Source organism: Fusarium phalaenopsidis, assembly GCF_050370095.1.
Source record: "Fusarium phalaenopsidis strain FUZ10S chromosome Unknown contig_32332, whole genome shotgun sequence".
Classification (NCBI taxonomy): Eukaryota; Fungi; Ascomycota; class Sordariomycetes; order Hypocreales; family Nectriaceae; genus Fusarium; species Fusarium phalaenopsidis.
This window is the reverse complement of record NW_028145391.1, coordinates 1477091-1489109: the sequence shown is the minus strand read 5'-3', so window position 1 is coordinate 1489109 and position 12019 is coordinate 1477091. Positions and strand designations below refer to the sequence as shown.

Below are 12019 nucleotides of genomic sequence, written 5' to 3'. Positions count from 1 at the left end.
CCTGACCAGACTTTGGGAAGGAGCAGGTCACGCCTTCTCAACCGCGTCGCCCCCTCGCGTACCTTCCATCCCAAACAGGAACCACAAAGTGATGAACATTTCTCCTCCTACCAGAATTTCCAACCCTTTCTCTTCTCACCAAAGATCTCGTTCGACCGAAAACCGTCCCTTGATACTGTCCTCGATTCCGTTCTGTGGCGAGACCCCTAAACTAATACCAACGGTTTATGTGCAATAGAGCACTACTTTCCCAAGATTCCAAGCGATGTCCCGAAGGCAGGAACCATGTCGATAGCGTTTGTCTCGATATGGAGGATCTTATCGAAGATAACTCCAAGTCTCGCCTAGGCAGATACGGCGATGCTGTAAGAGACATCGTCTGCTATGCTTACCTGGAGAAGCAGGAAGGAAGCATCCCCCCCATCGGCCATGTCCCCCAATTTCCCAGCGTCTGATCGAGACGCTGCAGACGATCGTTCGAGAGCCAGCCAGCCACGACTCAGCCCAACAGTGAAGTTATCCCAACCTCTCCGCAGCCACCAACACAAGCATGTTCAACACCCCACCAGCACCAGCTGCCACAGTAGGATGACCATGGTCGACAGGTTGGAGATTCTCCTAAAGCATTGGCCGCTGGCGGGCACCTAGGTACACACGACGGCCTATCTATGGTGCTCGCTGGCGGCCAACTTCAGATTCGGGATCATCATGTTTCTCGGTTCGAACTGTTCTCGGTGCTCTTCGCCTCTTTCTTCTTCTTCTTCTTCTTCTTCCTCCTCAATCATCATCACCACCACCGCGCTCGTAAGTAATGCCTCCTTCGCCTCGATGATTACCACCAGTATGAGCCTCGTTCATTCTGAGAGACATTTCTCTATTTGCTTTGATTCATTTCTTGTCCTTTCCCTGGATATCCCCTGTCTCTTGCGCTGCTTTGACCCTTCTCTGCTCTGCCTGCCTGCAAAGATCAACGCATACTCCTCATTCCTACCTAATGATTATCTAGACACTGAATCACTGCTAACTCATTATTACCTAGAATATGGCCAACATCACGATCAACGGCGGAACGTTCGGCAACCTCAACATGGGTGGAGGTGGCGGCGGCTGTGGCCTTGGAGGTGGCTGCGGGGGGAATGGCGGCCCCCTTGTGAGTTATCTCTTCATATGCATATCTAATGGGTATGATGGTTAACTGTTTATATAGAGCAAGCGACAGCGGCAGCGGATGCAGAGACGGGGCAGTTGCTTAGCTTAGGGTATTATCGAATCTCAACTGGAAGCCGAGCCTGCTATCGTAACTCAGTTTCATAACTCCATAATGATTGCTTGCAGTTGCCTTTATGACTTATGTTAAGTGTGTGATACGTCCCAATACTACCTAAACTTAGGATAAAGATAGCTAAGTATCTCTTAAATTTATAGAATTTTACCTTAAATATGACTTAAAAGTTGAAGAAATTTATTTGCATTTTAGATAATCATTATCCTAAGAGTCATACTTCTGTCGTTCCAAGTGATCGGCCAGCAGAATCCGACTCGTGGGACCCAGATGAAAAACAGGATACCTATGGGTGAGTCCTTCAGGGGCTAAGTGTTAAGAAGACGGATGTCCCTACTACCTATAGGGACCTATCGACCTAGCTATTCAACAGTGAAACGATCCGGTCCAACCCCAGCACATCTGTCTGGGAACATATGGTGCCCCCATACTTTGTTCGCAGCCAATATCCATTTTATGCCACTCCTCCATTCATGAACGTTGAACTTGACGTAACAACGCTTGTCGACAATCTTGTTTGTGACTTAGAGTCGTAGTTGAAAGCCGAAAGTAAAGCCTGCGAGATGTCGTTTGTAGGTCGAGAAACCGGTGGGCTCAGGGCGTCGATAGTCTATGGACCCGTCAGTCAAGAGACTCTGGTCAAGTGCTGACCTGGCTTACTTGACGTAGGTACGATGTAGATTGGCGTGCCTTTTTTCAGAAGCTCAGTCGATATCAGGCGTTGTAACATCAACCCTAGATGAAGATGAGTGGTGATCGCTGCCATAAGAGGAATCTTACCAGTATCTCTTGCCTCAATCAGCCGCCTACAAGCGGGTAATGGAGTTGACGGGCTGGGTACACAGAGAGTGGTTAATATGATCCATGGCCGAGCCATAGAGTAAACTCTCAGTGACCCATGTTGGGATGTGCCAAGGTGTTTAACGGTCCAGATGGCTTCACGAGGGTCGGAATCTCGATCTTGTCGCCGGACAACTCTCTAACCATCTGGGTGAGGGCGGCCCATTTCTCATCAATGATGAGATCGTGGCTTGCCCAATCGTCTTTGATGAGCATAAAGTCACTGGTGGGACTCAGAAAAGCTGGGCTCCAGCTAGAGCGCCAGGTGCCCGCACTTCTGGAGGAAGTCCTTCGGGGAGTCGTCCCTCGTCGTCCCTCGTCGCCTTCCATCTCTTGGGTCTCTCCACTCTTAGGGCGGGCTTTCTTAACCGGCTTCGACGGGTCTCCTATTTGCTCGATGTCGGTCATGGCTGGACTAACTGGCTCACGGAAGTCGACATGATCGCTCCTTGGATGCTTCGGGTACCGAGGTCAGGAACCCGCCGAGCATGAATATAATAGTCTAAGGTGAAATAAAACGTCTACTGATTATTTATCTAGTTTTGTGTGAATGCTTGCTTAGGTTTGATCATTATTTATGGTATTTATGATGAGAGGCAAAAACAAAGCCCGTCAAACACCTCCTCCTTGTCAAAACACTGTCGATATGTCTCGGAGCACATACAACCAGCATCCATTCGACAATAACAAGAAAAAAAGGAAAACAACCATAGCCACCAGCCCGAAAAAAAGAGACCCATCGGCAGCTGTGAAACGTTAGTACTGGACTCAAAGCAAACATGACGAAGAACTTACACTCGAGTTGCTTTCCACAAAGATGAGTTGTTGTTGGTAGGGAGGAATGCCTTGTCCTGATCTTTGACTTCCCGTTGTCGATGGTGCCAGTCGATTCCACCTCAAGGGTGATAATATTGGTTTTGACGAAGATTTACATACCACCACAAAGGCAGGCGGCCAGGTGCAGAGTGGGTTTCTTCTAATGCCATTGTTAGATGTGATATTACTTCTCTCTCCCAAATCATTTGACCTTATCCTCTACTGAGGAGGAGGGGCGGGCGAAACACCACCACGTCGGTTCGGGCCCTATTTCGTCATGAGTCACTGTCGAGAACAAGGAGTCAGAATAACTTACATGTCTGACCCGAGCCCGGCGGCCCTGCCTGCCCCTATTGGGGCCAACGACTGGGCCGGTAGCTGGGCCCCTGCCCCCAGCTGCCAACCTGTCAAAGATCGCCCGAAGCTGGGCGGGGGACAACGCGGCGAGGTCGACGCCGGCGCCGAACACGACGGACCCGTTGATGATGATCGTGGTCGCTAAGGGTTTGTTGTCATAATAGTTAGAGGAGGCTGATATTTACTCATGTTGTAGAGAGTAAAAGTGCGTTTCTGAATCACTGTTAGTTACCTAAACCTCGTAGCTCAAAAATTGGTGTTTACTTACGGAGATGATGATTTTTTGGGGGAAAACCTACAAGCATATATCAGCGTCATTCCTATTATCGATAAGGAGGAAATTGGAAGCGAGAGGGAAGCGAGAGGGATATAGGATGGATATGGGAAAGGTATGGTAGGGAGCTCCGCATCGGCCTCGCCTCGATCTTCGCGCGCGCTCCTGCTCTATCGGACAAGATCTCGAAAAGAGAAGATCTTAGTAAAGAGTGATATAATCAAATGAATTCAGATCATGCCGAAGAAGCCAGAGGCGCACAACGCGGATCGATGGAGGGTTCTATGGGCTTGGGGGTAGGCCCGCGGTCGCGTTCTGTGTTCCGTGTACCGGCGAGAGGATCTTGGTTCTGCGTGCTGCTGGTGGGAGGACCTGGGGTTCGCACACTCGATTCCGGCGGTAGGATATAGGTTCTGCGTACCGGCGGGAGGAGTAGCCTGCGTGCTACCGGTGTGAGGGTTTGTGGTCTGCGTGCTCCGAACCGGCGGGAGGAGTGGTAGTTTGCTCACCACCTCCTTCAGCGGTCTGCCGAAGGAGGTGGGCGGCGCGACGATGCAGCCGCTTCCTCTGCCTATTTCTCTCTATAAACAGTTAGCCACCTATTGGACGGTCATGTCAAGAGAGAACCTACCATGGGGCCTCCATGCCCCGGGTTCCCTCCACCACCGCCGCCTACGGCTCCGGCGTTCATGCTCCCGATGGAGCCCACGCTTCCAATATAGATGCCGCCTTAACCTTGATTCATCGTTACTAGCCATGGGTTGGCATTGATTCGGTACCCAGACAATCATTAGGTAGGAATGAGGAGAGTGTGTTGATCCTTGCGAGAATGAGTGGTAAAGGAGCGCAACGAGGGCACTCAAAGAAAACATAGTGGATGAATGAAGGAGAATAGAATGATCTCTCTCAGAATGAACGAGTTTCGTACTGGTTGGTGATTATCGAAGCGAAGGGGGCATTGCTTACAAGCGCGGTGGTGATGATGATGATTGAGGAAGAAGAAAGAGGGGAAGCGGCGATGATGGAGACGAAGGAGGTTCTGATGACTCGATGGTTGGATGATCAGAGGAAGAAGAGAAATGAATTCAGGGAAGAAGTTGTTGAGTTGCCTGAAAATCCGTGTGCGGTAGGGTAGGGCAGGCATGATAGGAGAGGGAGTAGGGCTCGGGAAGAGTCATCTCTTAGGGTCCCTTAGGGTCGGGTGATGCTCCTGCGTTTCGAGCCTCGTAGGTAAGCATGGAATTAATGGATCATTGGGAGTTCTTTAACGATCAGCATTCCTTTTACTCAGAGGGTAAAGGACAAGGGTGCCGAAGATGGAGACATATCATGCCCCGGAACCAGACTTGGAGTGGGCACAAGCGTGAACGATGAAGGCTGTATGACAGACCCTCCAGCAACTCACAGGCTTTGCGGAATGATCCAGTGCTCGGAGGGGGCGCAGCATTTGATTGAAAATGGATATCTCTACCCGGGTTTATAGTCATGATTATGCCACTGGTCATGAGTTGGCAGTGACTTGGTGCCTCCAGGGTTATCAGTTAGACAGGGGCAGGATGGGGATCTTACCAGAGTTAGTATCAGAACGACTGAAGGAGGAGGCAGGAATGTGAAGTGGAAGCTAGAGAGTATTTATGTGAGAATCTTTGGGCCGGAGATAATGGTAATTGAAGAAAGGGGGTTGTTTTTCACGAGAGATATTCTGATAGCTTGATGGTGGGAAAGAAAGAAGTGAGGAGAGTGGCGAAGCTGGACGGGGTCACGCCAAGCTACCTAACAATCCATACAAAAATCCAGAAAGGTCTCTACAGACTGTTAATAGCTTTGCGGTTAAGCCTAGGTTTTTGGAGCTGCCCAAGCCATGAGGTTTTGCTGGCTGTGGTGATCTCTACCGCCGGGGCGGAATTCTAAGCGGATACCGTAATGACATCACAGACCGAACAAACAAAGAGATTGGAGGTGTTACACATACTAGTGAGCGTTTTCATGCTTTTTCTAAGGATATAATGTTCGTTGTGTAGTCTTTGCAGGGACAACAAGATCAAAGGGAACCCTTGATGGTTTGACATGACAGATGGAACCTCACCCGGCTTGATGCAACAACAACTACAATGAAGATTGTGACACAGATTAGAGGGAACTATGCAACACCGAGTTATGGACAAAAAGGACCGTAATAGACAAGGCCCGTTTGCAACAATGTAAACCAACAAATTCAGCCAGCTTGCGAGACTTGAGGCGATGTTGAAAGCATTTCATCGGAGTGGCACCGGGTAGTGCCAGCGGAGGGGCAGTGAGTGGGGCTTGGCACTTGCTCAACCACAGGTCCAGCCAACTTCACATCATCATCAATCACCTTCCTGATCACCTCAGCTCTGTTTTCTTTTACAAAATCATCTCAATTCTCTCCAGTCAATGCAGCCCACTGAATAGACGCATCCTCTCGAAGGCCGACAAGATAGACCCCGAAATGACAAGGGTGCTGGACCAACCCGGCACTGGTACAAGGACCGAACGGGTGGCTTTCCGATCCATCATCGCATGTTGACGGCTTCTTCCAGGGATGGCTGCGGATGGCAACCGAACCGGCTCGTCAAAGTGTATCAGCTCATTCGGGTTCATGCTGGTAGGATAAGATAAAACAGGAAACAACAAGCTCTTGTTGACTAACGAACAAGAGGCCCGCGATGCACCCTCCAACTTGCGCCGATGCACCCCACGCTCGGAAGCATGTGATGGAGAAGATCATCCGCCAGATCGACAACCCCGCAATGCCAATCGATTGACGGTTGTTTGATCAGTGAATCGATAACGAGAGATGGTTGCAGGTGACCAGAGAGTTCTACGCAACTGCGATTCCTCAAAGGAGCCGAGACCTGCCTGGTAATCTCGCTACCGTCTTACTACACTCAGGCAAGCAGATATACGTGTGTATGCGACAACAAACCTCCAGTGGACCCGTGCCCAGGCAGTCAGCTCAGGAGGGAAATGCACCGCGCAGCCGGAAGCACCTTGCTGCCACTAACATGAAAACGTGGGCGGTTGACGGACGACTTCAAGATGCCGGAAGCACGCACTTTGCGACACAAGGCTGAGTCGGAAGCACAGCTCATTTGCGCAATGTCGGGCATCTCTCCGACCTGCAGGGCCCTCGCCGCCATACAAGGTACGCGATGCAGACACGGGGCGACGGGACGGGAACAGGAGGCCATTCACAGCCTGTTCCATCCGAGGTTGTTTGAGCGGTGAGATGAGGTTGACGGCATTGCCAGTTAGCGTGCCGCCAGGGTCTCAGACCTTACCTTGCGGCTAATTAAGTCGGTCCCGCGGCTTAAGAACCATGACGCTCGAGAAGCGCTCGAGGACGGAAAGGGAAATGCTAGCGAACAAGATGGAATTCGCTCGATTGCGGTGAAGGGTTGAGGCTGGATTATGCCTCGATCATTCAGCTCCGAGGCGATGCCATGCTTATGGCTGACCCATGGAAGTTTGATGATGACATGTTGGAGGTTCAAGACGAAAACAACCTGGTTCCGAGCTCACAGACCAGACAGATCTTTGTCAGATCCTATGCCAGCCGCCCCATGCGAACGCGGGCAATGCAGGCGGATACGCGTAGCTTCTTCTCGAGAGATGCAAGAAAGACGCTAGGCAAGCCTCTGGGGCATCTTTGAGGACCCCGAATCAAGTCAGCCTCAGCGGCGCCAGGCCATTTCCCATGCAGAAACGGATGCTGAAATCGCGTGCGAGCTTGTTTGCTCCCGCCATGGTCTCGGCGACCACCAGGATGAGGCCGATCTTCTCTTGGAATCGTTAGCTGACTGCCAGCAAGCGAGGTGAGGGATGAAAAGGGGTCCTCGGCCGTGAGCTCGGCGCAAGCCAGGACCAGTCATGAAGCTCCACAGAGGTTACGTGGGAGAGCACGCGACTTTGTGCAGCGGCAGTTGTGCATAATTGGGCCTGACATTGTCCAGATGTGGACAAGAAACTCCATGATGTGATGGTCTCTGACTTGTGCAGCATAACCGTGATATGCCGTGCATGGGTTACATGACGAGCAAGCCATCGACTGACCCAGGAAAAGAAAACGCTCGCTCGTGGCGTCTGTCTTGGGCGAATGAGGTCAGCGGAGCGACACTGAAAGGAGCACATCTGGCACTCGATCTGGCCCACGGGGCAGTGCCCCAGCCCAACGCTTGCTTACGGCCAAGGCCTGAAGGAGTTTTTCTCATCTCTTACAGCCCGGCAGGCTGGGTTAGGTTTACCAAAGATCCAAACCAAGAGGGGATCATCGCTGATGGCGGCATGATGGAGGAATGAATCAAGACGGGACGGTTTCACCGCCACAGTCGCTCTCGCCGTACCTCGCAGGTGGGCGCTTGCATGTGCATCTCGAGATGCTCATGAGACCTGGAACCCGAGGCAAGAAGTTGACGGAGGGTGTGCTGATCTCAGAGAGTGTCTTTGTTGACGGACTTGCAGTGATGTCCGTTCGAAACCCTTGGCAGGGCTTCTTTGCTTTGCTTTCGTCATTCATCTTATGCCAGCGGAACTATGACCCAGAGCACGCACCGTTGACGTATGAACCGTATTTCTCGACTAGTCAGGAACAGAAACCCGCGCATCGTTGCGTACATGCTACGTCTTGTCAAGGACCACCTTCTGGCTCTAGACAATCGCCCGTGCTACGTGTGAAGAGGCATATTCCCTGATTTGGTTGTCAGCCACGCGACAGGGCGAGGAGACCGTTGGGCGTCATCAACATCAAAGAGCAAGTCAGCAACAGCCACAGTAGCACCAATAGCCGACCCGTCATCAGCTGAAGGATGATGATCCATCACTTGATAAGCGGTGTCATTTGCGACCCAGACAAAGCGATGACAGACAAGACAGTCGCCAGAGAAAAGACATTCACAGAATATCCGTATACTGTAGTCAAAGAGCAGACTTCTCTCATCGTCGCCACTAACTCCACTTGATGACACCCCTGGAGTCTTTTCTCTAACAAACTTGTGCAGACCTTGCGGCCGGCCCCGAAGCTGAAGCAGCCAGTCAAAACATTGAACGTCAATCAAAAAAGGTCCATCTCTTACGGCCTCTCCCATCACTCCAAGTCACCTCACGGGCGCCACAAACCCGTATTGCCGCCATTCAGGCACTCTCTTCCGCTTCATTGTCCTCCAAAGACTGATGCAAGCCGGGATATTGACAACCGGTTGATCCCCTTTCTCGCTCAAAGGAGACAGGGCCCACCGCCGTGCGTTTGCTGGCGACAAAGCCGTAGCCTGGTTTGGTTGCCTGGGTCCCCTGTCCCAGCGCTGGGCGTCCACCACACCTAACCAGCCGCCTCCACCGCCAGAGCCCAGCTTGGGGTTAATACCGCCTAGGCGGAATCCTTGTCTAGCAGTGTCTAGCAGAGGCTCAGCCTTACTCTTGGTGAATCCCCCTTGGTCAGCTCTCCACCCGCTCGCTCGTGTTGCACTCCCCTCGGTCTATATATACACACGCGGCTTGGTCTATATAACCTACCCTCCCCCCCTTCTTTTTCCCGAGTATAGTTTTGCGTGGCTGCTGTCGTGTGTGTGCTCGCGTGATTCCGCCTTTCAAGCATTCCCTCGTAGACGAGTTTGTTCTTTGCACACACACGTACACGCCGAATCATGAGAACCGGCTCTCTGGGCTGCATAGGATCGAGGACTGGAAGCGTCACCAACAAGCAAACATGAACATGAAGCTGGCTCAAGATCAAGACATTATGGATAACGACGACAAGAACTGCCGCTACGAAGGCTACTTTACCTACCGACCTCTCTCCAACCTTCCCACACCGCCCCCGAGCTCTCGTAACTCGTCGGCTGCTCAGTCTCCGAGGACGACTCTTGATGATGGGGAGCCATTGATGGCCCGGTTCAGAGGTGAGTCTAGGGTCAAACAACGTCACGTTGTTTCTCTCATGGATTCGTTATCCGCATCAAACGCAGGGACGTCAACTAACTCGGCTACTTGCAGGCCCCGCCATCCACCTTGTCAACCTCATCCCCTCGTCGGCCTCCCTGGCCACCGCCTCTGTGCCTTTGGTACAGGCCATTCTCAGCCGCGCAAACTTGCCTATCGAGACGGTCGCTCTTGCAGTGTGCATTCTCGACAGCCTCGACTCTCGTTTCGCCCGCCGATGGCGTCTCTCGTGCCCTCTCCTCTCCGACTACTTTTCCTCCGCGTCTAAACGACATACCCTCCCTGCGGCTCCTATTGTTCCTCAGCGACAGCAGCTGCACATCGATTCGGTCAACCCCGAGCTCATTATCCTCGCGGCGCTTGTCATTGCTGTCAAGTTTACTGAGGATCCTCAGGAAGCTTCACAGTACTACTGCAAGGTCTGGGGACATGGCATGTGGTCTAACCAGCAGCTCAATGTAACTGAGCGCTGTATCATGGAGAACCTCAACTACCGCATCATGCCTCTATGCGAGGATGACTGCCTCACGGATGCCATGGTGGATATGCAGCTGGCTGCGCAGGCACCCGACTGGGAGATGCACGCCTACAACCACCCCGACAGCGCCTCGAGCGACGACGATAGCGAAGAAAACAACTACATCCCCACCCACACTCGGTCCAAGACACTCAGTTCGGGCAAGGCGACACTGGGCCTAGGCCTCTCCCTCACTCCGGTCGATACCCCCACCGTGGAGGTTACCCAGACGACCGGCACGACTCGACCGTCGAGAGTATCCGACGACTATTTCAAGCACTTTCAGGCATGAGATGATATAAAAATGGGAATTGGCGTTTTGGTTTACGGCATCGACGAGGCGTTTCCTTGGATACCACCACGTATAGCGATTTGGCGACTCGATCCGGCATCACAGCATCCTGCATGCGTCGCTTTGCTTTGACTTTGACTTTCATGTATCTGATCAGCCTCGCCTCGAGTGGCTTGGGACAGAATTAGCGTTTGTAATATGGGCATTGGGCTGGACTGAACTGGACTGGACTGGACCTGGGGTTTGGATGAGCATCTATTTGGCTCAGGTATGGCATCAACTTTGGGTTCATGGGTCGGGCACGTTTTTCGGCATCTAGGCCAGGATTACACATACCCCTTACCGTATATTCTGGTCAATAATGTTCTATTAATGGTTCCCGTACAAACCGGTCCTTGGCGTGCATTTCCATCGCGTGATGCCTCGTCCATCGCTTTCGTGGCTCCACCCGATGCGACCTCTTGTAGTTGAACATGATGATCACTCTGAAACTTGAAGATGCGGAGGGTCCCGATGTATCGTCAACTGACATGGAATGGACCCCTTAATTCTGCTGACCTTTTTTAACCCGGGCCGGTGTGATAAGTGAGCAATGTGGACGAGATCACGTATTACGTACCACGATACGAGCTTGGATTGTAGTGCAATTATCGGAACCAACGCGTGATTTAGAATTCAATGGTCAGGTTCAATTGACCTGCATGCGGAAGTAGTGCATAAAGAGCCGCTTATGGAACAATGGATTGATGCAAATCAAGGGAGGGACAGATAGGAATGTCTTGGTGACATGTTCACATGTCTTGGTCGCCTAGATAGCTTCAACGATAAAAGTGACTGGTATGTAGCGGTGAATAGTTTCTTGATACCGACTGATAAGTGATGGTAATGGCGGTCACAGACAGGATGAACATGGTGCCCTTGAACGGATTGCGGGATGCCAACAGGGGAGTACGGGGTTCATGAACCGCTCGGGCTCTCGGGGTCTGGGCATGCTATTATCCCTGGCGATATGGGGGTAGAATGGCGGTAGATTGACGGTGAGACAGTTCGTCTGGGTCTTGGCTGATTATTATGTGCTTGCAGATAGGGTGGAAATATGGTGTTGCTGAACACAAGCATTGTTTCCTTGTATTCATCTCGAGATCACCTACAAGATGTACCAGGTTTGCCAGCACCCAAGGAAACTGGAGTCACAGAGGAACTCACAGACATCAAACTCCTGTTACAACTCACCCCATCTAGGTCCTTCACCGGATCTCCCCAGTCGACATGTCCGCAGCAAGACAAACAAACGGGATCAAGCTTGTCCACGCCAACCCTATTCCGGGGAACAATGCAGCAACAACAACACTAAGCCGGTTGATCATACATGACTAGAAAACAACACAAACAATCGCCCCAAAAATGAGATCCAATGGGAAAATAACTCTAGAGAACGATAGATCGTCGGTGAAGCCATCGCGAACTGCCGCTGCGAGAGCTTCACCAGGAGAATATCGTAGCCTCTCAACCAATCAGGTCGTGTGGCCCAATGGCAAGGCGTCTGACTACGAATCAGAAGATTGTGGGTTCGATCCCCATCATGATCATGATCTTTTGCCGTTTGAGCATTCTTTTTGCTCCAAGACACGACATTGAGTTTGTTGGTTTCGTTGATGCAATTGGTACAAAGAAACGTGGTGGAAG

The 12019-nt window shown here is 51.6% G+C and overlaps 1 protein-coding gene and 1 non-coding gene across 2 annotated transcripts; both read left to right on the top strand.

Moving 5' to 3' along the window:
* Positions 1-9291: 9291 nt before the first annotated feature.
* LRP88_13460 (uncharacterized protein) lies at positions 9292-10333 on the top strand (the record flags this gene model as incomplete). The annotated part of the gene is made up of 2 exons (XM_083249826.1): positions 9292-9484; positions 9579-10333. The coding sequence occupies 2 exons, from the start codon at positions 9292-9294 to the stop codon at positions 10331-10333; spliced, it is 948 nt and encodes a 315-aa protein (XP_083094160.1).
* Positions 10334-11850: 1517 nt separating this feature from the next.
* LRP88_13459 lies at positions 11851-11922 on the top strand. Its single transcript has one exon. It is a non-coding gene; the product is annotated as a tRNA-Arg (tRNA).
* Positions 11923-12019: the final 97 nt, after the last annotated feature.